This window comes from Suncus etruscus, chromosome 13 (genome assembly GCF_024139225.1).
Source record: "Suncus etruscus isolate mSunEtr1 chromosome 13, mSunEtr1.pri.cur, whole genome shotgun sequence".
NCBI classification, from domain to species: Eukaryota; Metazoa; Chordata; class Mammalia; order Eulipotyphla; family Soricidae; genus Suncus; species Suncus etruscus.
This window is the reverse complement of record NC_064860.1, coordinates 96,923,842-96,947,775: the sequence shown is the minus strand read 5'-3', so window position 1 is coordinate 96,947,775 and position 23,934 is coordinate 96,923,842. Positions and strand designations below refer to the sequence as shown.

Genomic DNA, 23,934 nt, shown 5'->3' with positions numbered 1-23,934 from the left:
AGGAGCCCGGGGGTGGGGGCGAGGTAGCAGGGGGGCGGTGGCGGCAAGGAGCTGCTCGGCTCGGAGGCTGTTCAAGAGCCGCCGAGACATGCAGCCGTGCGCCCGTGCGTAACGGTGCGGTGGTGGCCCTGGTGCGCGCGCCTGGGCTCCTGCCTCCAGCGCGCCTCCACTTTCGGGGCGGCCGCTTTAAGACTGCAGAGCACCCCAGCGGCCAGAGGCAGGGGAGGAGGACCGAAAGGAGGAGGAGGACCAGGAGGAGGAGGCGGAGGCGGGGGTCCCCGCTCGCCAGCCCGCCTGCGCCCGCTCCGCGCCCACCGCACACCCTCCAGGCGCCCGGGCAGGCGGGCAGGGCTCTCCGCGTGCGCTCCGGGGCCGGGGGCGCGGGAAGATGCGCCTCCCCGGCCGCCTGCTGCTCCCCGGAGGTGGAGGCTGAGGCCGAGGCCGGGCCTTGCTGGGCAGTGCCGGGGCTGAGCTGGGGCCCGCGCGGGCGGCTCTGCGCACCTGCCCACCTGCCCGCGGCCCCCTGAGCCCGCGTGGGCGGCGGCACACCCGGGTGCCCGCGCAGCCCGTGCCCGGGCGGCGGCGTTGGCGTTGGCGTTGGCGTCGGCGCTGGCGAAGGCGCTGGCGGAGGCGGAGGCGGAGGCGGCGGCGGCGGCGGCGTTGGCGGCCCGCGGGCAGGTGGCGAGCGAGCGAGCGGCGGAGCCGGGCGGAGCGCGGGGGCGAGGCCGGCGCGTCGCTGGCGGGAGGCCGGGGAGCAGAGGGGCATGTGGATACTGGCTCTCTCCTTGTTCCAGAGCTTCGCGAATGGTGAGCCTCGCCGGGTGTGCTCGGGAGCCCTCCCTAGCCGGCGCTGGCCGGCATTGACCGGTGCGGGCATCGCATGCATGCATGATGGTGTGTATGTGTGTGCGCGCGTGTGTCCATGTGTGTGCGCTGCATGCATTTTTCCCCGGGAGTCTCTCTTCTGCATTTTCTTAGCCATGTTTATATTTGCAGGCTCTGGTTTTTTTTTTTTTTTTTTTTTTGCATAAGAAATACACGATTAACATTTTCATTTCTTGGGGAGATGGGAAGAATGGGGGTGGGGATGGGAATTTTTTGCGCCGTAATCATTTCAAGGAGCTTACCTAGCAAAGTGATAGATTGGCGCCTAAGACTTATCCTAAGCAGCTGTCTCATCCGGAATAAACCAGGGTTTATTTGGGGGGGGGGTGATTGGGAGGAGAAGGCGAGATTGCCACTGGCACGCATCTCCTCCCCCCCGAAAGGACACTGGCCATGCGGAGGGCAAGGCAGGTGGAAGGTTAATTAAGAGCATTTGCCTGCAGGTTCTAGGCTTGCCGGGCTTAAAAAACGTTTATTTATTTATTTTTATTCTTTAACACCTGCATTTGCTCTGCTCCTGTTCATTGCAGGCAGAAATGCAGCCTTTAAGAAAACATGCCCTTCCAAATCCACCCCATGCACACGCACGCACACACACACACACACACGCACACACACACACATTACCACCACCACCTTTGCTGGGGAGTATGTCCTCCAGACATTTATGGAAAAATATGCACTGACAAGCATGACATCATCTGCTATGTGAAGACATTTATTTTTTTTTTTAAAGCAAACACCTGGACATTTGTCAAAATGGATCTGGTGGATGCTGCCCCCGGCAGCCCCTTCCCTTCCACCCCCCTTGCCCTGGGTCTCCTTCTCTCTGCTAGGTTTTCTGTGTGGATCTTTGAAAAAAAGCTGTTGCTGGCTACTGAGCCAGATGCAATTAGTGCGTGTGCCCGACCGAACCCACTTCTGCTGCCCCCACCGCCGCTGCCACAGCCGCCACATCCGCGTCAGTCAGTCTGAACTTCCATGTCTGAACACCCGGCCCTGGGCGGGTACGAGAGGAAATCGTCAGCATTTGGCATTGCCAGCCAGGGAGGAAACGCAGCTTCAATTCCTACTTCCCATTTCTGCCTCGTAGGAATGGGTGCCACTCAGAGGAAACCCTTCCTCCCGCAGAATTCTCTCTCTTCCAGAGGTACAGGAGGGAGTCGGAGAGCTGGAAAGATGGAGGAGAGAGGGCAATGCTTGGCCTTTGAGAGAAAAATAATAAACCAGAACCCACAACAATTCAGGGCAAGCAAGCTTAGAATTTTTTTTCCTAGGAAATACATCAGGTGGGCCTGGGGTCAGTGGGGGTGGTAGTGTCTGCCTAGATGGTCTATCTGGCTAGACCCCTTTTAAGGGGTGCACACACCCACCCCAGTGGGCCCAAATTGCCAGAGGAATGGCTGGGAAAAGGAGCAATGAAATGCCACTTGGATTTCTCCCGGAACCACCTGCCAAGCGCTCCAAACTTTCATCCTTCGATTTTTCTCTTTGGAAAGATTGGCAACAAGTTCCAGCAAGTCACCCATCTTTCCCAGGGGGCACTGTGACTCTGCAGCCCCCCAGCAGGCTGGGCCTGGAGGGCTAGGAGAAGAAGGGCAGGGTTTTGGTCAGTGTGCAGATGCCACTGGCGATGGGCAGGGCCTAGAAAATGGGCAATTGCTCACAGAACCGAACCCTTTCAAACAGGCCCAGCTCTACCCCCCGGAAGGGCTGTCTCCTACCCAGGGCTTTTCCGGGGCCTGGATCACAGGTGGGGGTGTCATTCCCCAATGCCTTGGGGTGGATGTTCCCAGATGACGAAAGAGCCGGGATATCACCTTGTCAACCAGCATTATTATTACTGTTATTATTATTTTGCAGTTTCATAGTTCCACATGATAAAAATAGCACACAAGAATGTCTGCTATGGAGATGTTCTCTGTGTATGTTATTTATTATTTTTTAAATCTATTCTTCCTTCTATGTATTTTTTTTTTAAAAAAGGCATTTGCCGGCTAGAAAACCAGAATAGCATGTTTAATGGGGGAAATTGCATGAAAGCACAGTCATCGAATCCTGTTAAAAATATATATAAAAAAAATTCAGTGTCCATAGACCAAGCCTTGTGGGTCATCCATTCCTTTCTCCATTCACCCCCTTTAGAGTTGGAAGATAATCACCTTGGCTCAGTGCTGCTATGCATTGGGGGGACTCTCCAATGTCACAGAGAGGTGGGCTGTGCAAATGGACATTTGCATGGCTGTGTTGCATGCCCGGATTCTGTGCTATGGAAAAGATACAAACTGACCCTGTCTCGAGGATGAGCTATATTATTAAAAAACAGAAAGCTGGGCTGGCTGACAGAACCGTTCTTCTGGCGGTGTGTGTGTGTGTGTGTGTGTGTGTGTGTGTGTGTGTGTGTGTGTGTGAGGGACTAGGGGGGAGGGGAGCACAGCTCTAGGGAGTCTCTGGGGCTCAGAGCGGATCTAAAGCCTCACAGGCAAAGAATCATACAGCGGATACCGGTGTCCAAGGAAATTGAGGAGCAGAACATGCTCCATTCATAAGACCACCTTTCAACATTGCATGCTGCCTCCTCCCAAACCATATGAGACGTTTTGTTTAAAAAAAAAAAAAAAGAAGGCAAGAAAAAGCAGAATTTAGGTTTCAACAGCTGCCGTATGTTCTGTTGATGTCCTTAATTTTGAGGAAGTCCTGGGCAGAGCCATGAATTCCGGATTGCCACCGGCAGAGCTTCCACTGTCAAGATAGATGGCTGAGATTTTTTTTTATATTAAAATAATGTATTTGTCAACATTTTGTAAAAAATAATGGTTTGTTCAAAAATAAAGCATGCAATTTTTTGGAGGGGTGTTATTTGCTATTTGGGGGATGCTGAAGCCCCGCCCCTAAGCCTGCATCTTCTCAGTGCCCGACATGGCTGCTCCTGTGGCATGAGGTAGGCACTGATTTCTGTGAGCACAGGGCGCTGGGCCGGAGGCTGGCAGGCAGCATTCACCAGGGGGGTGAAGAATGAGGAAGCTAGGTGCCGGCTTGTGAGAGGTTAAAGCCTGAGTGACCAAGTGCTCTCACCTCATCAGATGCACTCAGGGGCTGGTGCAGACTCCTGGCTCAGTGCTCTTCCGAAATACTCCCAGGAGTCCTTTGCTCACAGCTCCCGGAAAGAGAGATGGGGCTCCACCCTAGGCATGGGCACTCCACGGGTGTCTGCAGGCCAGCCCTGGGAATCCCAGTGTGCTCACTGTGGCTCCTCGGTGCCCGCCCTAAGCTTTGCCCTTGGGGCTGTGGTAGCAGGAGCAGTAGCATCAGAATCCTGAGCCTGGCATCTTGCCCCAGGATGTCCCTTTCTCAGCCTCCATGTGCCCTTCACATGATCTTCTCAGAGCCACCGAGGCAACTGGGCCATTTTAGGGGAGAGTGTGGTGCTTCTGGAGGAGAAGGAACCAGCTTCCTGGGCCCTTGGGGGTACCCTCACGCACCTGTCCACTGGGACCTCAAGACCATAAATTTGGGCTTTCATTGCAAGGGAGAAAAGGAGCCGTTCTGCGCACCTCGAGGCTTTAGAGATGGATGATTGTCATTGGCTTTGCGTCAAGGGGCTGCGAGTGAGAAATGTTGTCAGGTGAACAATGTCCAATGTCGCTCGGGCCTTCCTCCTGCCTCTCCCTCCCTGGCTGTGCAAGGCAGATTCACACGCCAGCTTGGGCTTTTAGGGGGCTGTAGCCCCAACTTGAGGCCTCTATAGGCACCCAGAATGGCAGGCCGACCTTTGCTAAATGCCAACCTCCCTCCCTCCCTCTCTCTCTCTCCCTCTCTCCCTCCCTCTCTCTCTCTCTCTTTCTCTCTCTCTCTCTCTCTCTCTCTCTCTCTCTCTCTCTCTCTCTCTCTCTCTCTCTCTCTCTCTCTCTCTCATCTCTGGATAACCTGGGCATGTGGTCACAGCCCTCTTCTGCTCCCAGGAGAATCAGGGGAGTGGGTGCTGGACAGGGGTCCAGGTAGGGCACTGCAGGGGAAATAATTTTGCTTAAAAAAAAAAAAGGAAAAGAAAATAGTCCAGTTTGGTCTCTGATTACTAGAACCACAGTCAGTTGTCATGGTGTTTTCGATTGATTTTCTGGGAGGTGGGCAGTGTGTCTTATGGGAGACTTGGGGGGGGGCACTGTGCATTGAAATTTGGGGGTGGAGAAGAGAGATTTACTTACACAGACACCTAGCTACCCATAGATGGATCCTGGAAATCCCTAGGAGAAAAAACAAGGCTGGAATTTACATATGGAGACAGCACTGGGGAAATCTAAGGCCATCACTGTTTCCGGAGAGGTCAGATTGAAGGGTGAGATTGGGGAGGTCCCTGGGAGGGTGGGGACAGTGGGACCCCAGGAGCTACACCTCAGCATCCAGGGAGGAGGGAGTGGCTCCCACCCCTTGAGCTCTCTGGGGGTGTCTTGCAGCCCCCAGAGCTGTATCTGCTCGATGCCGCTGACCAGTCCCATGGTGGCCCCATAGCCAGTAGAGGGGGCCCAGCCACCTGCATGCAAGTCAGCTGTGGGGACACTAGTGGGCGGCAGAGTCACAGCCTTCAGCAGAGCCAAGCTGAGCCTAAGGGGGGAGGATCAGATACACTGAACCCAGACACCCATTTTCCGGGGCGCCCTCCGGAAGAGTCTCCTCTCCCTCCCCAGAGCTCCTGCAGGCAAACCCTCGCCTGAGCGCTTGGTTCCTGCCATCGGAGGACAGGGCAGATCCTGCTGATATTTTCTCATCTAGGAGGGGCAGAGGAAGGAATGAGGAAAACTGAGGGAGGGGGTGTTTAAACCTGCCCCCCCCCCCAGCGGGCAGGGGCCGGTCCCCACCCAATCCCCAAGCCCTCTCCAGGCCAACTCTCCCGGATTCCTGATTAGCTGACCTTTCAATGTCATTATAGCTGGGGGGGGGGGGGAGGTCCTCCTCTAAGGCTCCTGGGTACCTGGAACTCCTCCTCACCCTCCCTGTGTGCTCACCTGGGCCAGGTGTTAACTCTTCACTTCCCAGAGAGCTGCATCCAGACATTCTCAGGCCCCTATCTTGCTCAGGTGCTCAGGTGCTTAGTAGGCTCATCTCTTCTCGACTGTTCTGAGAAGCCCCAGAATTCTTAGTGCTTTGGCCTTGGCTGAATTGATGGGCTCAGAGAAGGCAGCCTGGATGGAAGGTTCCAGCCACTTCATTATACCCGCCACTGTACTAGTGTGATTTCTCAGGCTGAAGCACACTGGGGCTGCTGGTGGGTTGTCGCCCAAGTGCCAGGGGTAGGCATGTCTGGCTGTTGCAGACACACTCCATTTTGGAATGAGGGGGTGTTGCTGACTGAGATGAAAGATCGGAAGGAAGCAGCTCAGAAACAGACTTGGCCATGCTAGATCCTAGTCAGGCTCATCCTCTCCCTTAAAAGTGTGGGGGAGAGATAGGACAGTGGGGAAGCATTTTGTCTTGCATCCAACTCCACGATTGCAGAATCCCCTGAGCCCAGAGCCAGGAGTCAACCCTGAGCACTGCTGTAGTTCCATGACCCTCAATAACAACCAAGACACAGAAGACTGGGTGCTTCCTTAGTGCCATGGAGGACAGCATAAGAGAGTTTGGGGGCTATTTGGAGAAGGGCTTCCCCAGTAAGTGAGAGTTCACCACTTTATACAGAGCTCAAGGAGGTGACAGCAGGGCCCCTGATGCAGGGCCAGGAGGGACTTGAGGAAGAATGGCCCCTCCCCTTGTCCCCACTAAAACCTTCTTTCTTTTTCTTTCTTTCTTTCTTTCTTTCTTCTTTCTTTCTTTCTTTCTTTCTTTCTTTCTTTCTTTCTTTCTTTCTTTCTTTCTTTCTTTCTTTCTTTCTTTCTTTCTTTCTTTCTTTCTTTCTTTCTTTCTTTCTTTCTTTCTTTCTTCCTTCCTTTCTTTCTTCCTTCCTTCCTTCCTTCCTTCCTTCCTTCCTTCCTTCCTTCTTTCCTTCTTTCCTTCTTTCCTTCCTTCCTTCCTTCCTTCCTTCCTTCCTTCCTTCCTTCCTTCCTTCTTTCCTTCTTTCTTTCTTTCTTTCTTTCTTTCTTTCTTTCTTTCTTTCTTTCTTTCTTTCTTTCTTTCTTTCTTTCTTTCTTTCTTTCTTTCTTTCTTTCTTTCTTTCTTTCTTTCTTTCTTTCTTTCTTTCCTTCCTTCCTTCCTTCCTTCCTTCCTTCCTTCCTTCCTTCCTTCCTTCCTTCCTTCCTTCCTTCCTTCCTTCCTTCCTTCCTTCCTTCCTTCCTTCCTTCCTTCCTTCCTTCCTTCCTTCCTTCCTTCCTTCCTTCCTTCCTTCCTTCCTTCCTTCCTTCCTTCCTTGCCACACACGGTGGTTGTCAGGGGTTACTCCTGGCTATCTGCTCAGAAATAGTTCCTGGCAGGCACAGGGGACCATATGGGACACCGGGATTTGAACCAACCACCTTTGGTCCTGGATCGGCTGCTTGCAAGGCAAACGCCGCTGTGCTATCTCTCTGGGCCCTCTTTCTTTCTTTCTTTCTTTCTTTCTTTCTTTCTTTCTTTCTTTCTTTCTTTCTTTCTTTCTTTCTTTCTTTCTTTCTGTCTGTCTGTCTTTCTTTCTTTCTGTCTGTCTTTCTTTCTTTCTTTCTCTTTCCTTTCTTTCTCTTTCTTTTTCTATTTTTCATTCTTTCTCTATTTTTTCTCTTTCTCTCATTCTTTTTATCTCTTTCTTTCCTTATTTAAAAAAACGTGTGTTCATTTGAAGGGCACATGCAGCTCTACTCAGGGCTGACTTTTGGCTCTGTGCTCAGGATCACTCTTGAGGGGCTCAGGAGACCATATGGGGCATTGAGATGGAACTGAGGTTGGCTGCATTCAAGGCAAGCACCCTGCCCACAGTGCTATCTCTCCAGCCCCCCCGACCTTCTTCCTTGCTTCCTGTTTTTGTCCTTCCTGGCTGCTGCATTGACCTTTTTTCCTCTTTGGTATGAGCTGCTGGGAGATGGAACCCCGGAATTGTTTTTTTTTTTTTCCCCTCACAGCTGACCTGCAGGCTGCAAAGCTGGTCTGAATAATTGCATTTTAAAGCAATATTTCTCTCTCTCTCTCTCTCTCTCTCTCTCTCTCTCTCTCTCTCTCTCTCTCTCGCTCTCTCTCTCTCTCTCTCTCCTGTCTCCCCCCCTCTCCTTTCTCTCTCTCTCTCTCCTGTCTCCCCCCCTCTCCTTTCCCTCTCTGTCTCATTGCATCATCAAAACTGGTCAGAAATATCAAGCTTGCACTTGAGTTTCCCCAGGACAATTTTTAAGGATTCAATTCTTATAAAAGAGTCCCCAGAACATTAAAAATAAAGATGAAAACGACTGGATTCCTATCTTCAGAATTCGAAATGCCACTAATTTCTGGACATTTCTTCCTCGTTTTTCTCATTGAATAGCAGAATCCAATGCAAAACTTGGTTCCTTCATCAAAGTAACAAGACGGCATTATGTTTTCCTCATTGAAAAATATCCAGAGTTTCACTGAAATAAAACATTAAATCAGGTGTGAATTGCTTGTAAAAAGAGCGCTTTACTTTAAGCTTGTAATATTTCTCATCTGCCGATTTTGGGAGCTCTGACTGGTTTCTGAGTTGACAGGCCTTTGTGATATTTTTTCTAAATCATTCAATAGGATTGATTTTGGGAGTGGGGTGGGGTCCTTCAACCCGGATTCTGTGCATCCAGGTCACGTGACAGGGTGGGTGAGGGTTTAGCGAGCTCTCTGCCAAGGGAAGGAACTGAAAACAGCGACTCCACCGAGTGGGAGTGACAGGGATTAATGAATTTTGCCTGCATCCTTATTCCAGTTATTTTTACGCAGAAAAGAGTAAGATTTTAGAGTGAGCAAGCAATCCTATTTATAGAAAGCTGCATTTCAAAGCGGCAGCCAGTTGGGGAGAAAAGCCCAGGAACCCTGAGTGATCACCCCAGGCTGAAGGTGGCTCTCCCGGAACCTCCCGCCCTGCCGCCTTGCACAGACAGACTCTTTCAGGGGTGCTGGGGAGCAGCAGAGCCTGCCAAGCCCCGCTGAGCGGTTGAGAAATCATTGCTTTGGAGTCCGCAGAATATTCTAGAATGGCTAGAAATGCCCTGAATATGGGTTGAAGTCTACATTGGAGTTGGAAGGCGTTGGGGCACTGTGACTGTCTGTCTGTCTGGCCACCCGTTCATGTGTCTGACATTGAAACTGTTGGAGTGTGGACAGAAGGTGGAGTCAGGACAAGGGTTTTTTGTTGTTGTTGCTGCCTCTGAGGTTGGTCATCCATGAGCAAAACCTTTCTTGAAGATGTTCAGTCATACAATAGCAGGTCAGGGACTCTGGAGGACCAGTGTCTCCCTCTGAGCTGGCCACTTTGGGGCTCTAGAGCATTATCAGATTAAGGCACAGAGATGACACCCTGCTTCACCCAAAACAGACTCTACACAGCGTCCTCTTTCCTTTCACTCACCCCTTTTGAGAGGTAAAGACCCTAGACGTAGGCTTCATGAGTTGGGAGTTGGAGAACGTTCTTGGGGTCTGTCACTTGGCTCTGCCCCTCCTGGTTGTAGATTGAGCTGGTTTGGCTGGCTCTCAGACTATGAGGCTGAAAGCCCCCCAGCTCCATGCGTTTCTCCCTTAGGTCTGTCTTGGTTTATTTTTTATTTTTAATTATTTATTTATTTATTTATTTATTTTTGGTTTGGGGGCCACACTCAGTGACACTCAGGGGTTACTCCTGGCTATGCACTCAGAAATCGCATCTGGCTTGGAAGACCATATGGGAAGCTGGGGGATCGAACCTCGTTCCCTCCTAGGTCAGAGCATGCAAGGCAAACACTGTACCACTTGCGCCACCGCTCTAGCCCCAAGTCTTGGTTTATTAATTCTCGTGGCCACCCTGGTTCAGACCTTCTCTTCCGGGGTTGAATTAGGGTGAGTGGAGCACTTATAAATGTGATGTGGTGCAAGACATTCCCCACATGGCCAGTGTTCAGGGACCTCACATCTGGTTTTCTCTTCTTCCTTTCTCCCTCTTCAAATCCTCTGCTCCCTGCTTCTCGCCGGACCTCATTTTTCTCTTTGAGCAGAATCCTACCTTTTGGACATGCTGTTGAAATCTGGGTTGAGATAAGGAAAGGAGTTAAGACACTTGCCTTGAATAAGACTGACCCTAAGTGTAATAAAGTCACCTGAGCACAGCCATAAGTGACCCCTGAGATCAGAGCCAGGAGTACACCCTGAGTGTTGCTGAAATTAAGGGATTAATTCAATAGGATGTGGCTTCCAAACCAGAAAAAAAAGGAGAAAGAAATTCTGGGCAAAGACCAGTATTGGCTTCCTCAGAGCATGATGCTGAGCTGGATTTTGTGGGCTTTGCTCTTAGACTATCTGGAAAACAGGATGTTTATTAGCCCATCTTTGCTTGCCAAGGTACTGTTGAGTGAGATCATAGAAGGCGAAGTGGAGGATTTTTTGTTTTTGTTTTTGAGCTGCACTTGGCAATGCTCAGGGGTTCTGCACTGGCAATGGACGCACCTGGCAATGCTCAGGGCTCTGTCCTCAGGAATCACTCCAGATGTTACTCGGGACCATATGGAATGCTGGTGATCAAACCTGGGTCAACAAGGCAAATGCCCTTCCCACTGCTATTGCTCTGGCCCCTGATTTTGAGGATTTTATTGCTGGTTCTGAGTCATCGGAATTCTATTTCTTATGAAAAACTACTTGATTGAATTGTTTTTGTTATCATTCAGAAATCTTGGTTGTAATGGGTATAACATTTATGGGTTTCTCTGTGTCAGATTACCTCCTCTCACCAGCACCAAAGTGTCCAACACTCTCCAGTATGGTCCATATAATTCCTCGACCTCATCATGCTCTTTGGCAAACTTTGAATTGAATTTTGTGTAAAGTGTGGGATATGGGTCCTACTTTATTTTTTAACATCCAGTTTTTCCAAGGTCATTTTTGAAGAGATCCTCTTTACTCTACTTTACATAACCAGCTCTTTTGTCAAAAATTAGTTGGTCATAATCTGGAATTTTTTTCTTCTGATACTTTATTCTGACTTCTTACTCAGAAAATCTCTCTTTAATCCAGTACCATGCTGTTTTGATTACTATAATTTTTTAGTATATTTTCAAGCTAGGAAATGAGATATTTCCCAGATTCTTATTTCTTACTGCTCTAGTTATTAGAGATATTTTATGATTCCATACAAACTTTTCTAGAACTTGAGCCTTCTAAGTCTTTGAAGTATGTCTTCAGAATTTGGATAAAAAATTGCATTGAATCTGTATAATCATTTAATAGGTTGATTATTTTGACAATATTCTTCCAATCCATGAACATGGAATGCAATATTATTCCACTTCCTAAGCTTTTCTCTCTTTCTTAAGTGACATACTCTTATGTTCCAATTTTCTACATCTCTGTTTAAAAATTAAAATATTGGGGCAGGAGTATTAGTACAGAAGGTATGACATTTGCCTTATATGTAGCTGACTCAGATTTGATCCCTGGCATCCAATATGGTCTCCTGAGCATTGCCAGGAGTAATTCCTGAGTGTACAGCCAAGAGTAATCCCTGAATATCTCTGGATGTGGCCCTCCAAAAATTGTTTTAGATAATTTTATTTAGAAAATATAAGAAAAGATGAGAGAGAGAGGGATTTGAGGGATATAGAAAGTGAGGAGGAAAGATAAAGAGAGAGAAGAAGAGAGAAAACCCTATTGAATGAAAGCAAGTGACAATACATATCAAAAAGTTGCGGGGAGCAGGTGACTTCAGAATAGAATGTGCTTAAACTATGCTTCTTTAAATATACTTCAAAACTAAGAATCTGGAACCAGATTTAAACTTGTTTTCACTTAGAATGGAGGTGTTGAGCCTTGTTAACAGCTGGTTCATGAATACAGTCTTTTTGATACTCTAAGTTTCTGATAATTGAATTATTCTGCCAAACTGCTGAAGTATAAACACTTCCTAGGAAGACTGATGGCCATGGAAACTGCCTGGCATTGAGCAGAGCCCTAATCTGTCTTATAGGTCCTGTTTATGCCTTGCATGTGCTTCAGGATGGTAGGGACATGCCTGATTTCATATCCCAAGACAAAGGCAGACTAGAAAGATAATTAGAGCTCCTACAAATCTGTGCTCTTATAATCCGTTCCTTCTCCCCACCCCACTTCTGTAATAAAGGACCTGAGCTATATTATGGAAACTTTTGAGTAAACATGCTTTCTCCTTGGAGAAACTCCACATTCATTTCTCTTCTAAACAGTAGGCCCTCAGTGGTGTGATTGGATCTCAGGCTCCCCTTGGACACCCCAAACTTCAAATCCTCTCCTGCTTAATTACAGTGTTTATTTCTTAATATCAGTGGTAGAGCATTTTTTAATAACGGATTTGTAGCTGCCAGGGTAGAAATAACAATGCTTGGTAATAGTACTTGTGAGACTTCCACACTGAGCTGAAGAATCCTGACAAGAATACCAACAAGCTTGCCTAGCAAATGGGGAGAATTTGACAGCATATAGTTGCTTGCCATAGTTTCTGATTACTCCTGGGGTGGTCATTTGTAGACAGTGGGTTAGTGGAAGGAAAATGCGGAAAAAATTGTGAACTGCTCTCTCTCTCTCTCTCTCTCTCTCTCTCTCTCTCTCTCTCTGCAGAACAGAATTTCTCATACAGAAATGTCTCAAAGTGGGTAGAATTGAAGTTAGCCCTCTCTGGTACCATGACATAGTTGTAGAAATTAGTACAATGATTAATTATTTGATGTGTGAATGTATGTTATGACTCATGCAAATCAATGACCATTACATCTTTAGTGGAGGTTGTTTTACAGTAAGTTTGATGGATAATTATATAGCAATGTAGATGCCAAAAATTTGACCTAGATGTGACCTTGGTCACATTTGCTTTGGTAATAATTTTGCTCCGTGGCTGATTGGTCTTTCTACAAGGATTTCACTTCACCAACTTAACCCCCATTTTTATTCTTTGTCAGAATAAAGTTCTCACTCTTATGTCCATGATATTTAATGCCTGGAGCAGGGAAAACCATTGTTATAGAAAGAGAAACATTATGGAGGGAAGGGATGCTCTGGTTTCTTCCTCTAGGACAGTAGATGAAGTCCAGCTGCCTCAAAGTCACACCAACCTCATGTTTCCAACACAGGTGGGCTGAATCAGAGAGGGATAAAGCATAGAGAAAAATGAGGTTTTAGGTCTAATCCAGACAAGTTCCTGTGTCCCTTTCCCCACCTGTGCTGAACCCCCAACATGATGGGGAAGTTGGCTTAACTAATAAATCATATATTTCTTGAAAGTTGGTCCATTGTTCCACAGTGGAACATGACTATGCAATGTTGGGATTTTCTTGGCCAGGGCACTAGAGCTCTTACTTACATATGGCTACTCGCTCCCCTCTTGAAAAACCCACATGTTCAAAAAGATCAGCCCAGTCTCTGACCAGGGTGGTCAGACACTAGCTAGAAAGTTAGCATGAGCTACATAAATGTATCTGGAGAATATCACATTGATTGAAATTAGTCAGAGGGAGGGGAACAGACTCAGAATAATTTCTCTCATATGTGGTATAGAAAATTTTTTTTCTAGGAGAATATAAAATACCCAAAGGCAATAGAAACAAGGAGCATAACTGATCTTCAGTAGATAACTGGCCACAAAGGGAGTGGGGGATAAGTTTGGGAAGGGAATGCTAGGACAGTGGTGGAGGGGAACATTGTTTGCTCTTAAAGCAGGATGGGGGAGCAGGGGGAAACCTAAGGACACTGATGGAGGGTAATGGACTGTTGAAGGGATGAGACTTGGAACACTGTAGGCCTGAAACTCACTCACAATTATCTTTGTACTTTGTAATTCATGGTGATTCAATTGAAAAAGTAACTATATATAAATATTTAAAAAAGAAAGTACAAATTTAGTTTAAAAAAATGAGTTGAGGGATCAGAGTGATAGCGCCAGGGGGAGGGCACTTGCCTTGTATGAGGCTGACCTGAGTTTGATCCCAATACACCATAAAGTCCCCCTAAGCACCACCAGGAGCTATTCTTGAATGCAAAACCAGAAATAAGTGTTGAGCACTGCCAGATGTGTCCCCAAAACAAACAAAATAAAAAACAACAACAACAAAAGAAATGAGTCAATTTCAATAGTTGAACCCAGAAAATCTGTTTCATTAGAATAGTCGAGAGTGTTAGGATGAGAACAGAAATTTTATTGGTGCTCAAATAAAAAGTGGACCTCAAGGGACAGCCCCTGAATGAATTTATTGATCACTTGGTACCAACCAGCAAGCCTGTAACCCACTTTTCTAAAAATGAGTTTCCCTGTGTTCTTTCTCTGTTGATCGTTTCTTGTGCTCATGCAAACAAGATGGCTATTTTGATGACATGAACACACCTACTTTTAATCGTCAGCATGCTATCAGTGTGTCCAGCTCTTTTTTCACCCATTTCTGCATCAGTTCTTTGATCAACCCCTGGAGCATCAGTGTAACTGAATCTTTATGAATAAAAATACAGTCACATTTTAAGTAGAATTCAATGTATTTGGGGGGAACTTTGCATTTTGAGTAGTGATCCATTGGGTGGGGGTGTTTGTGTGAATAGTCATGTTGTTCTTGATGATCAGTAACGAAGTGTCACGTCTGGGGATTGTTGGCTGTAGGGACCAGTAAAAGGGAAGAGCCTGAGCTGAGGTAGACATGAATGCTCCAAGAGGACAATTCATTGCAATATTAATGGCTGTGTAATGTCCACACACATCAGAAGTCAGTGGATAGAATCATGGACCTAAGAGTTGTGTGTGTATCCATGGTGTCCTTGCCCTTCTCACATGTGCTGTGTTAATGGATTAAGTTTCTTATATTTTCTCCTATTACTCCTTCCTTGTCAGACTGGATCTTTTTGTTTGTTTGCTTTACTTGGGGGCTATATCCATCTGTGCTCAGGGATCCCTCCCACTAGGGTTTCAAAGACACTCTATGGTGCCAGGGATTAAACCAGCAATATTTGAATGAAAGACAAGAGACTAACTATTGTACTATCTCTCTGGCAGTAATTGTGTCTTTTTTTGTTTTTTGTTTTTTTGTTTTAGGGTCACACCCAGCAGTGCTCAGGGGTTATTCCTGGCTCTATGCTTAGAAATCACTCCTGGCAGGCTCGGGGGGACCATATGGGATGCCAGGATTAGAACCACTGTCCTTCTGCAGGCAAGGCAAACACCTTACCTCCATGCTATCTCTCCAGCCCCAGTAATTGTGTCTTTGACCTAAACAAAACTGTGTTACTCCAAGCAGGAAATGAATAACAAGAAAGCTCCTAGGTTACTCTATTGAATGTGCTTGGGAGATCATCTGGGGCTGGGAAGCAGGACCCAGTGATGTGGACGTTTGTGGGGTCAAATGGCCATGAATAACTCTTTCCAGGGAGAATGGGATTTCTTGACCTTGACTTACTTCTTTGAGAAAAATGACCCTTAGTGAATTTTGTTTATCATACAAATTAGATGTCATCACACTAACTTGTTGCTAAGCTTGAAAATGGCAACTAAGGACACGTATGCATTTTTCATGCGTCTAAAAAAATTGAGGACAGATTTTTATTGGCAGAATGCTCCTTTCAAAATACTGTGTCCTTGATTCTTTGAACTAAAATAGACTCAACTGTGCTGGAGAGAGACCTAAATTCAGCCCCTTCCTGCGTGCTGGGATTCTCCTGTACATAATATTAAAGATAACTTTCCCTTCAGACCTCTTTCTTCCATAGGCTGATGTTCTAATGCTTTGGCAGTGGCACCGTGCTTCACAAAAGACATTATCTTTCAGGGCGGCTGCTTGGTTTTGTAGTGTTGGCAGGACACAGTGGGGAAGACTTTAAAACCAAAAACTTGGGAGTTCTGTTCCTGCTGAATTGAACATCAGAAGGAACTACTCCTTGGTCAAAACAGATGAGGGGTGTAGCTTGTGCTGAGAACTCATGGGCTCAACCCAGGGGGGTTGTGAGGAAAGCATCTAGAACAAGCTACGCATTGTGGCCTGTTGGGAGTTTTCACAGGCTGCTTGATGTGGACAGGTCAGCTCTGAGGGAACACTCTGCATCCAGGCAGCTCAACTCTTAGTCACTGCTTCCCTAGGGCCTAGTCACCAGCTACTGTTCTGTCTTCTAGCTAAATAACCAACGTGTGTTGACCCACAAGTTCTTGTCTATGACTCAGCATTTCTCCGATAAGTGAGAACTCATACGCCTTTAATTTATTATTAGGACAAGCCACCTTTAGCTGGAGAATACATTTATTCCATGTTATATATGGAATATATATATATATATATATATAATATGGATGATATTATATATGTTCATGTAGATTTTGTTTATAATATATATTATATTTTAATAGTCTAAATGACCAGTTACTATGTATATTTATCAGTATCTGAACCACATATCTTTATGTATTCTTCTTTATAGATTTATTTGGGCAGTAATTGCTGAATGTTTTCCCCTTTGGGATTCTGCCATTTGTCTCATGTCTCCATATGGACTGTGATTATTGAGTTGAGTTGATATAACCCAAAGAGGAAGAGCACCTGCTCTGTGCACAAGATTCAGAGTTCAGTCTTTGGCACTACATGCCCCCCAAGGCCACAGTACCTGAAAAGACCCTTATCTCAAGAACTGAGTTAGGTCTGAACTTTTGGGATGAGTGTTGCTGGGACTGAACCCCATATAAAGGCAGCAACATTATTGGGTACTGTATAAGACTATAGCATTTGGGGGTATCTAAAACTATTACCAATGACCTGCTGTTGCAGAAATGAGGTGATCTTCATAGAACCTCAACCAGCCTCCATCCACCACCCTCTTTTTCAGAAATAGGAACATGTTTAAGTGCATCAATCTTTTTTATTTGGAAGGAGAAAGTGATAGTCTTGGGGCCTGCACACTGCCCCTTCCCATGATAGTCTCCTGGGGGACATAATACTTCCTTTAGGGGAGCCTGAGACTGCCAGGACCTCTGAAGTTTAGCTGCAAAGAAAGCTGTCTCTCAACTTGGGTTTCCTAAGAGATCTCTGATGGGAAGACAGTCTGTTTTTTATGACTCATGGGAGAACACAGGAAAGGCATGCTGGGTGAAGAGAAAGTTCCAGGTATGGCCTTCAGTTGTAGCTTAAATCCACAAAAATGTTGGGGAGCTGAAAAGGACACCCCCTACTTCTGGCCCTGATGTCAAAGTTTCTAGACTCCTGAGCTCCTGATTTGCTTTCTATAGTGCAGTCTGTGACTTAGATCATGCTACCAGCCTCTGATAGGCATGAGGGAGAGAGATTGTGGGTGTTGCTTAGCACTCTTGGGTACATCAGAACATGCAAACTCTCAAGAATGCCTAGATGAAGAAGCCCCAAGATGGAGCTGTTCTGTGGTTTCTTCATCAGCTCTGGTGGAAGACAAGGCATAAGAATGTTTAGCATCTTTCTTTTTGTTTTTGTTTTTTATCATAATTTTTATTTTGACCAAAGTGGATTGCAAATCATTTACAGTAGTATTTTAGGTACATGGTGACATTGAACCAGGGGCATTTCCACCACCAATGTTGTCCTCCCTCCACCTGTTCCCAGTATGCATCCCATATGGCCAAGGCCAAGTCTCAGCCAACCATACTGGGATATGATGAAGCCTTAATTACTGTTTTAGTCTAGGATTGGTCATGAGTATAAAGACACTATCCCCCCATGAATCTCATTTTGCATCAGTTACTAAGAGCAGGAGGACCAGGAAAAATGAGGTTTCTCCAGCCATGTCCCCTCCAGTGACTCTGCTCCTGAATGTCTAATCTGATGACTATTAGATTTGGTTTACTCCAGTGCGCCAAGGGCTAGAAGGCATTTCTCCCTACAGGCTGCTTGTGGCCTGTTTTTACTTCCAGGCCTTCACTGTTTCCCAAAACCATCTAAACTATTTGACAAGGTGGCGAGAAAGCATTTTTTTTTTTGTTCTACTGGCAAAGGCTAGACTGCGGTCACCTTTGGAAGTAAAGGTTCTGGGGAATTAATTTGTGTAGGACAGGACATGGTGAGTGGGGGGTTTCCCAAGAAATCACCAAGTTTGGGTTCAATGTTCCTGGCATCTTTTCCTGGAGCAGAATGGCAGAGTCTCCTTGTTTTCTTGGTCTCACAGGGACCTGAAGGGAGTGCCTGTGTTTGTTGCAATGGTGCATTTTCTAAAAAAAACAAAACAAAACAATCAGGAAAGAAAAGAAAATTATTCTGCCATTTTGTTTTATTGTACGGTGTTGTGAAGACTCTGGTGAATTTGTTTTTGTAAGCCAGGCCATTCAGGAGATCCTTTTTTTCTGAATTGAATACCTGTGATCTGCAGCTATAAAGTTGTTTATAATCGAGTTTCGGTCATATCATGTTCCATTACTCTCCACCAGGGCACATTTCCCACCACCAACATCCCAGTTTCCTTCCTACCCTCTCCCCTGCCTGCCTCTGGGGCAGACATCTCTTTCTCTCTCTTTCCTTTTCGACACTGTGGTTTATAATATTGTTACTGAAGGGGTATCATTCCTATCTCTTCCCTCCTTTCAGCACTCAATTCTTGTCCAGAGTGATCATTCCCAACTCTCACTGTCCTAGTGGTCCCTTCTCTGCCCTCACTGCATTCCCTGCTCTTTGTGATAAGCTTCCTATCGTAGACCAGCCATCCTGGCCTTCCTTTCTATTGCTTGGACATTATTACCATAATAACCCACAAATAAGTGTGCTCATTCTAAATATGTCCCTCTCTCTCTGACTCATGACACTCAGCATAATCCACTCCATAATATAATGTGCAGTAGAGCTTTTGGAAATTCTGAGCCCAGAGGGGGATGTTATTTTTCCTGCATGAGAAACTAAAAAACACAGGGAGAAACAGAAGAGCAGCATGTTGTTGGCAGGTATCATGAGTAGGCATCAACTCTTAACTGGGAGGTCAGCATGGCCCATTGACTGTTCCACCACATTATTCCTAATTTGACTTTTTTGTACACACCATTGCTTGCTCTGCCCTGCTCTGCCCTTAGCCTTATAAGACAGTCTGCTTACCAGGAATGTTAGTATTTTAAACGTATATAGTTTTATGTTGCATGTGTGTGCATTCCCCTCTCCCTGTAGTCTTAAAATGTGTATGTTTTGATCTGCTGGAATTGAATGGAATCCTCACTTAAGACTAGGATACTAGAGTTGGAACACGACATCAAGTAGGCTGTTGAATTGCATGTGATGGACACAGGTTCGATGGTGGTGGTTGCAAGTCAGCCCCTGAAGAGGTTGACTGATGGAGGGATGAAGGATGAGGCCTTCCTCCTCCAGCTCGGACCACACGTCTGTTACCCTATTCAGTCTGCGGTTCTGAGGTGAATGCGGCAGGAAGAAAGCCAACAGGCAGTCAGGCTTCCGAAGAAAACAGCTCTTTATTCCATGAAGAGGCCAAAGCCAAAAGGCCTAAGACTAGGCCCCAGGAAACAAGCCCCTCGAGTTTCACAGACCCTTGCTTTTATCCCCCAGAATCAGGTACCACCCAATGGTGGGATCAGGCACCAGCCAATGGTGGGATCAGGTACCACCCAATGGTGGGAACAGAATCAGGTACCACCCGAGGGTGGGGGCAGAATGCCAGGTCACACCCTAGGGTAGGGCACAATCACCGATCAGGGTAGGGTCAGTAACATAATAATCCCATAAAATGTTTACATACACAACAGTGGTCTCCCAAGCATTACCAGGAATAATCTCTGAGCATCACTGAGTCTGCCCCCCCCCAAAAGGACTAGATACAAGATGAATTTTCTTATCACTAGCCCCCCATAGTCTATCCTAAGAATTTCTGGGCCCCAGGAATGACTGAATGACAAGAAAGGGAGAAATATTTTCTTAGACTTGTCCATCCTTTGACCCACAGTGTGTATAGATATTTACAGTGATAGAATCTTTAGCTTGTCTCTTAAAACACTCTTGGAGTTCTTCAATTTGTTGTTTTTTTGTGTTTTTTGTTTTTTGTTTTTTTTGGTTTTTGGGCCACACCCGGCATTGCTCAGGGGTTACTCCTGGCTGTCTGCTCAGAAATAGCTCCTGGCAGGCACGGGGGACCATACGGGACACCGGGATTCGAACCAACCACCTTTGGTCCTGGATTGGCTGCTTGCAAGGCAAACACCGCTGTGCTATCTCTCCGGGCCCCGGAGTTCTTCAATTTGAAGAGGAGAATGAGTGAAAAGAATGTTGCTTTTATTGAGTGTCTGTCATGCATGTATCCTTGGCTGGCTGTGTTCTCTGTGTGGGCATTCATGAACACTGGTGATGAATCTGGCCTTAAAAGAGTTGTCGACATGGAGCTGTAGTTCTATTGTAAGTGCAGATATGCTTCCAAAGAAACTGAGGAGTGAATGTTACTATCGGCCTACCCCTAACCCCTTGCCCATAAGAGGCCAGTAAACCACAAGGCACAGCCCAAATAAGCCTGTGTACTGGGGGTCGTCATCTGTCCAGCTCTTCAGTGGAGTGGATGAGTTTTTGCATCCCAGTCCTATGGAACCAAAAATTAGGACTTGGAGGTGTTGAGGGTTGACTGATGCTCATGGATGGGACTTAGGGTTCATGATTCCAGTAGGTAGAGTCATGGCTGTATCACAGGGACTACTTCAATGCATTCTGAGGACCTTTCCTCTTTATTGTTTTTAACTTTATTTAAAGAAAGTGCCTGGAGTACTTGACATAGTTGACCACAATACATTTGTTTCCATATAAGTGAGAGAAAAGTTATTTTTAAAAAAGAATAGAAAGAAAAGAGAAAAAGGAAGAGAAGAAAGAAAATTAAAAAAAAAAATAAAAGCACAGTGACAAGCACATTTGTGAAAATTACTGTATCTCTAATGAAGTCATTAATACAATGGCAAAAGGTTTAGTAAGCTCTTGTTGTTAGCTATCCATTTTGTTTAATTGATATATTTCTATAGGAATGACAGCATAAAACGAATATAGTTGTCTAGAAATTCAAAGCACTGATACTCTGCCTTTAATTGTGGGTACAAAACTGCCAGGTCTCCTGGAAGGAGAAAGATCAGGGGAGGGTGCCCGAACTTGCTCCATAAAGCACTGGTTTTATCAGCTCAAATACTGGTGTACCTGAAGTTTGGTCAGATTGGTGTCCCTGAAGGGAATCATAGAGGGTGGGTGATGAAGCAGGACCATCAGGAAAACAGTGATTGTGGGTGATGGAGACAGCAGGCCTGACTTCGGCAGAGTGAGGATTTGGCCTGTCCTCTCATCACAAGATGGTCAGGTTTTTGCTGCATGGGCCAGTGTAGCCATAATCTTTCATGGCTCAGTTTACATCTTGTTAGAGAAAGAGTTTATAAGGCTGGTCCAGTTTGAACATGGTGACTGCAACTCCCCCCTCTTTAGAAGAAAGACACTTTCTTCATAGGACATTTTTAAAAGTTCAAAAATAAAAATAATCATGATACATCTATAGAAATATTAAGAAGTTGAGTTGGTTTGAGGAAGTAAAATATCAACTTTTAAGAATCAGGGTCTAGGGCCCGGAGAGATAGCACAACGGCGTTTGCCTTGCAAGCAGCCGATCCAGAACCAAAGGTGGTTGGTTCGAATCCCGGTGTCCCATATGGTCCCCCGTGCCTGCCAGGAGCTATTTCTGAGCAGACAGCCAGGAGTAACCCCTGAGCACCGCCGGGTGTGGCCCCCCCCCCCCAAAAAAAAAGAATCAGGGTCTAACCAGGGAAGATGACTTCTCTTTGTTAACCTCTGTTACCCTTCTTAGGAAAGAAGGAGTTGGACTAGTTCTGTTTCCTCTAAGTCAGTGGCAGAAGTGGGACATGACTCTGTTTTCTATGGTTGCAGAGCTTGAGTGAAAAGAGGAGAAAGATATGAACATTATATCCCAGTTTTATGATTTTTGCCTCCTCCCCTTTTTGCCTTCTTTTCTTATGACAGAACCACATAACTTGAACCACCTTGTTCTACCTCACAAATTGGAAGAGAATTAAGGGAGGGTACCAAGACCAAACAGTCGTAAGAACATCAAGTAGAAATAAAAAATGATCAGACTTAAATACCAAATCTAAATCCAACAACAACAGATCAATACCCAATCTATAACAAGCCAGACCAAAGGGGACCATTTATACTAGCAGCTTGAGGGGCTAAGGAGGGGGATGTGGGATGCATGCTGGGAACTGGAGTGAAGAGAGGACAACATTGGTGGTGGGAATATTCCTGATTCAATGTCACTATGTACCTAAAATATTACTGTAAAAGATTTTTAATCCACCATGGTAAAAAATAAAAATTTCTTTAAAAAAAGAGAACTGACAAAAAAAAATTCAGGAATCATCATATATAGCCCATAACTCTTGGGTTTACATGTTGTATCTGTTTGCCACTTGTTCAGAGCTCATCTTCAATTTTCTTAGTGCCAAAATACTAGAATAATTTTTGGGTCATTGTTAGAAAATAAAGCTGGATATACTTTTTCTGCCCGATGAGGTGCTTATGAAGAATTGTCAATATGAGCCTACGTCTACTTGTCACCATAGTGGAACTATTTTTCTGGTGTGTCCCCAGAGCCTAAATCTAGAAAGTTTAGACAATATTGTTGACTCATTGGGCATGTATTAAAGCTGTATTTCAGGGTGCTGCATGAGAGTGCCTGGGTGCACCTTGCCAAAAGAGCATCACTCTCCCATAACTATCAGATCAATCTCACATATAAGACCCAGGAACCTTCTAGCAAGCATGGGAATTTCTGGTGTTGATATGTGGTGGAAATCTCCTGGTTATGCCCATGCTCAGAGTTGGAATCACTCACGTGTCTCTTAGCTGGTGACTTCTAGGTGGAAGGATGCTATTGTCTGGATGGCCTGATGCACACCTCCTGGGCTTTTTTAGTCTAAGGTTTCCATGGGGAACAGCCAGATCCTCAGGTGAACCCCTTTATGAAGTCAGCCTTTGAGCCTATCCAATTATATCTTACTATCGTTGTGATGTGGCTTCAGGAAGTTGTGGTGCCATTGGGTGTCCTTTCTATTGGCTGAGCAACCTGCGCTTACAGAATGCTTACAGAGCTTGAAAGACTTCTGGTCATCCATTCTGGTCATCCATCCCCTATCTTGTCTGTCTGGAGAGTTCTGGGCTAATCCTCAGCAGACCCTCCAATCTTAATGTCAAGGCTTTATGTTCCTCTGGTGAGCCCAAAACAGCCATGTGTTGTCTGTCTATTGACCCATTACTCTGTTCTGTCTACCCTTGGACATTCTCCATGGCCTGTTTGCCCTCTCTTCCCCAGAGTCCCATTGTTTCTCAATGGTTTTTATTTATTTTTCCAAAAATGACCCATTTTTCATCTCATTTCCTCCCTTGGCTTCACTCCAAATCTTGTGCTGTATCTAGTGACCGTAATTCTCACCTGTGGTCTCCTTGGGTATTTGGTGGGCACCTGATCTCCAGTAGAGAAACATTGCTTTAGAGCCTATGGTTTAGACACCTGGTTGAATCCCAGCTTCTGTGTTTCTGTATGGGAGCAGCTAGACAATGTAAAAGACACACCTGCCCTTCTGAATAGTCTCTTGAATCAATGACCCCTCACTTTGGTCCTCAGAACACCCTCATTGCAGTAGATATTTTTATCTTTCCCACCACCCTGAGATTCCCCTTCTCTTTCCATCTTCCAGTCCAGGCATTTGTGAATGTTGTTGCAGAGCCAGAAGAATCACTGGGCCATGCCAAGTAGACTTGTTTTTTCTTTTATCTGCATTTTTTCTTTATATGATTTCATTTCTCCATGATTAGATCCACAGCTTAAAACACCATCTATCTGTCCATGGTATGCTGACCCTATTGGCTGGCAAGTGTCAACTTCTGTCTCCTAGTGAGACCCAGACTTGAAAGTACTTCCCCCAGCTGATGACTGGGGAAAAAACTGATTCCAGACCGATGACCAGAGACCATTTCTTCC

General features: G+C 45.9%; 1 protein-coding gene across 1 annotated transcript in view; it reads left to right on the top strand.

Annotated features, from left to right (window-relative positions):
* Positions 1-686: 686 nt before the first annotated feature.
* DSCAM (DS cell adhesion molecule) overlaps positions 687-23,934 on the top strand; it is a 589,689-nt gene continuing 566,441 nt past the window's right edge. Inside the window, 1 exon segment of the mRNA XM_049785384.1 lies at positions 687-807. Within this exon segment, the coding sequence (XP_049641341.1) occupies positions 765-807 (43 nt within the window). The 5' untranslated portion in view covers positions 687-764.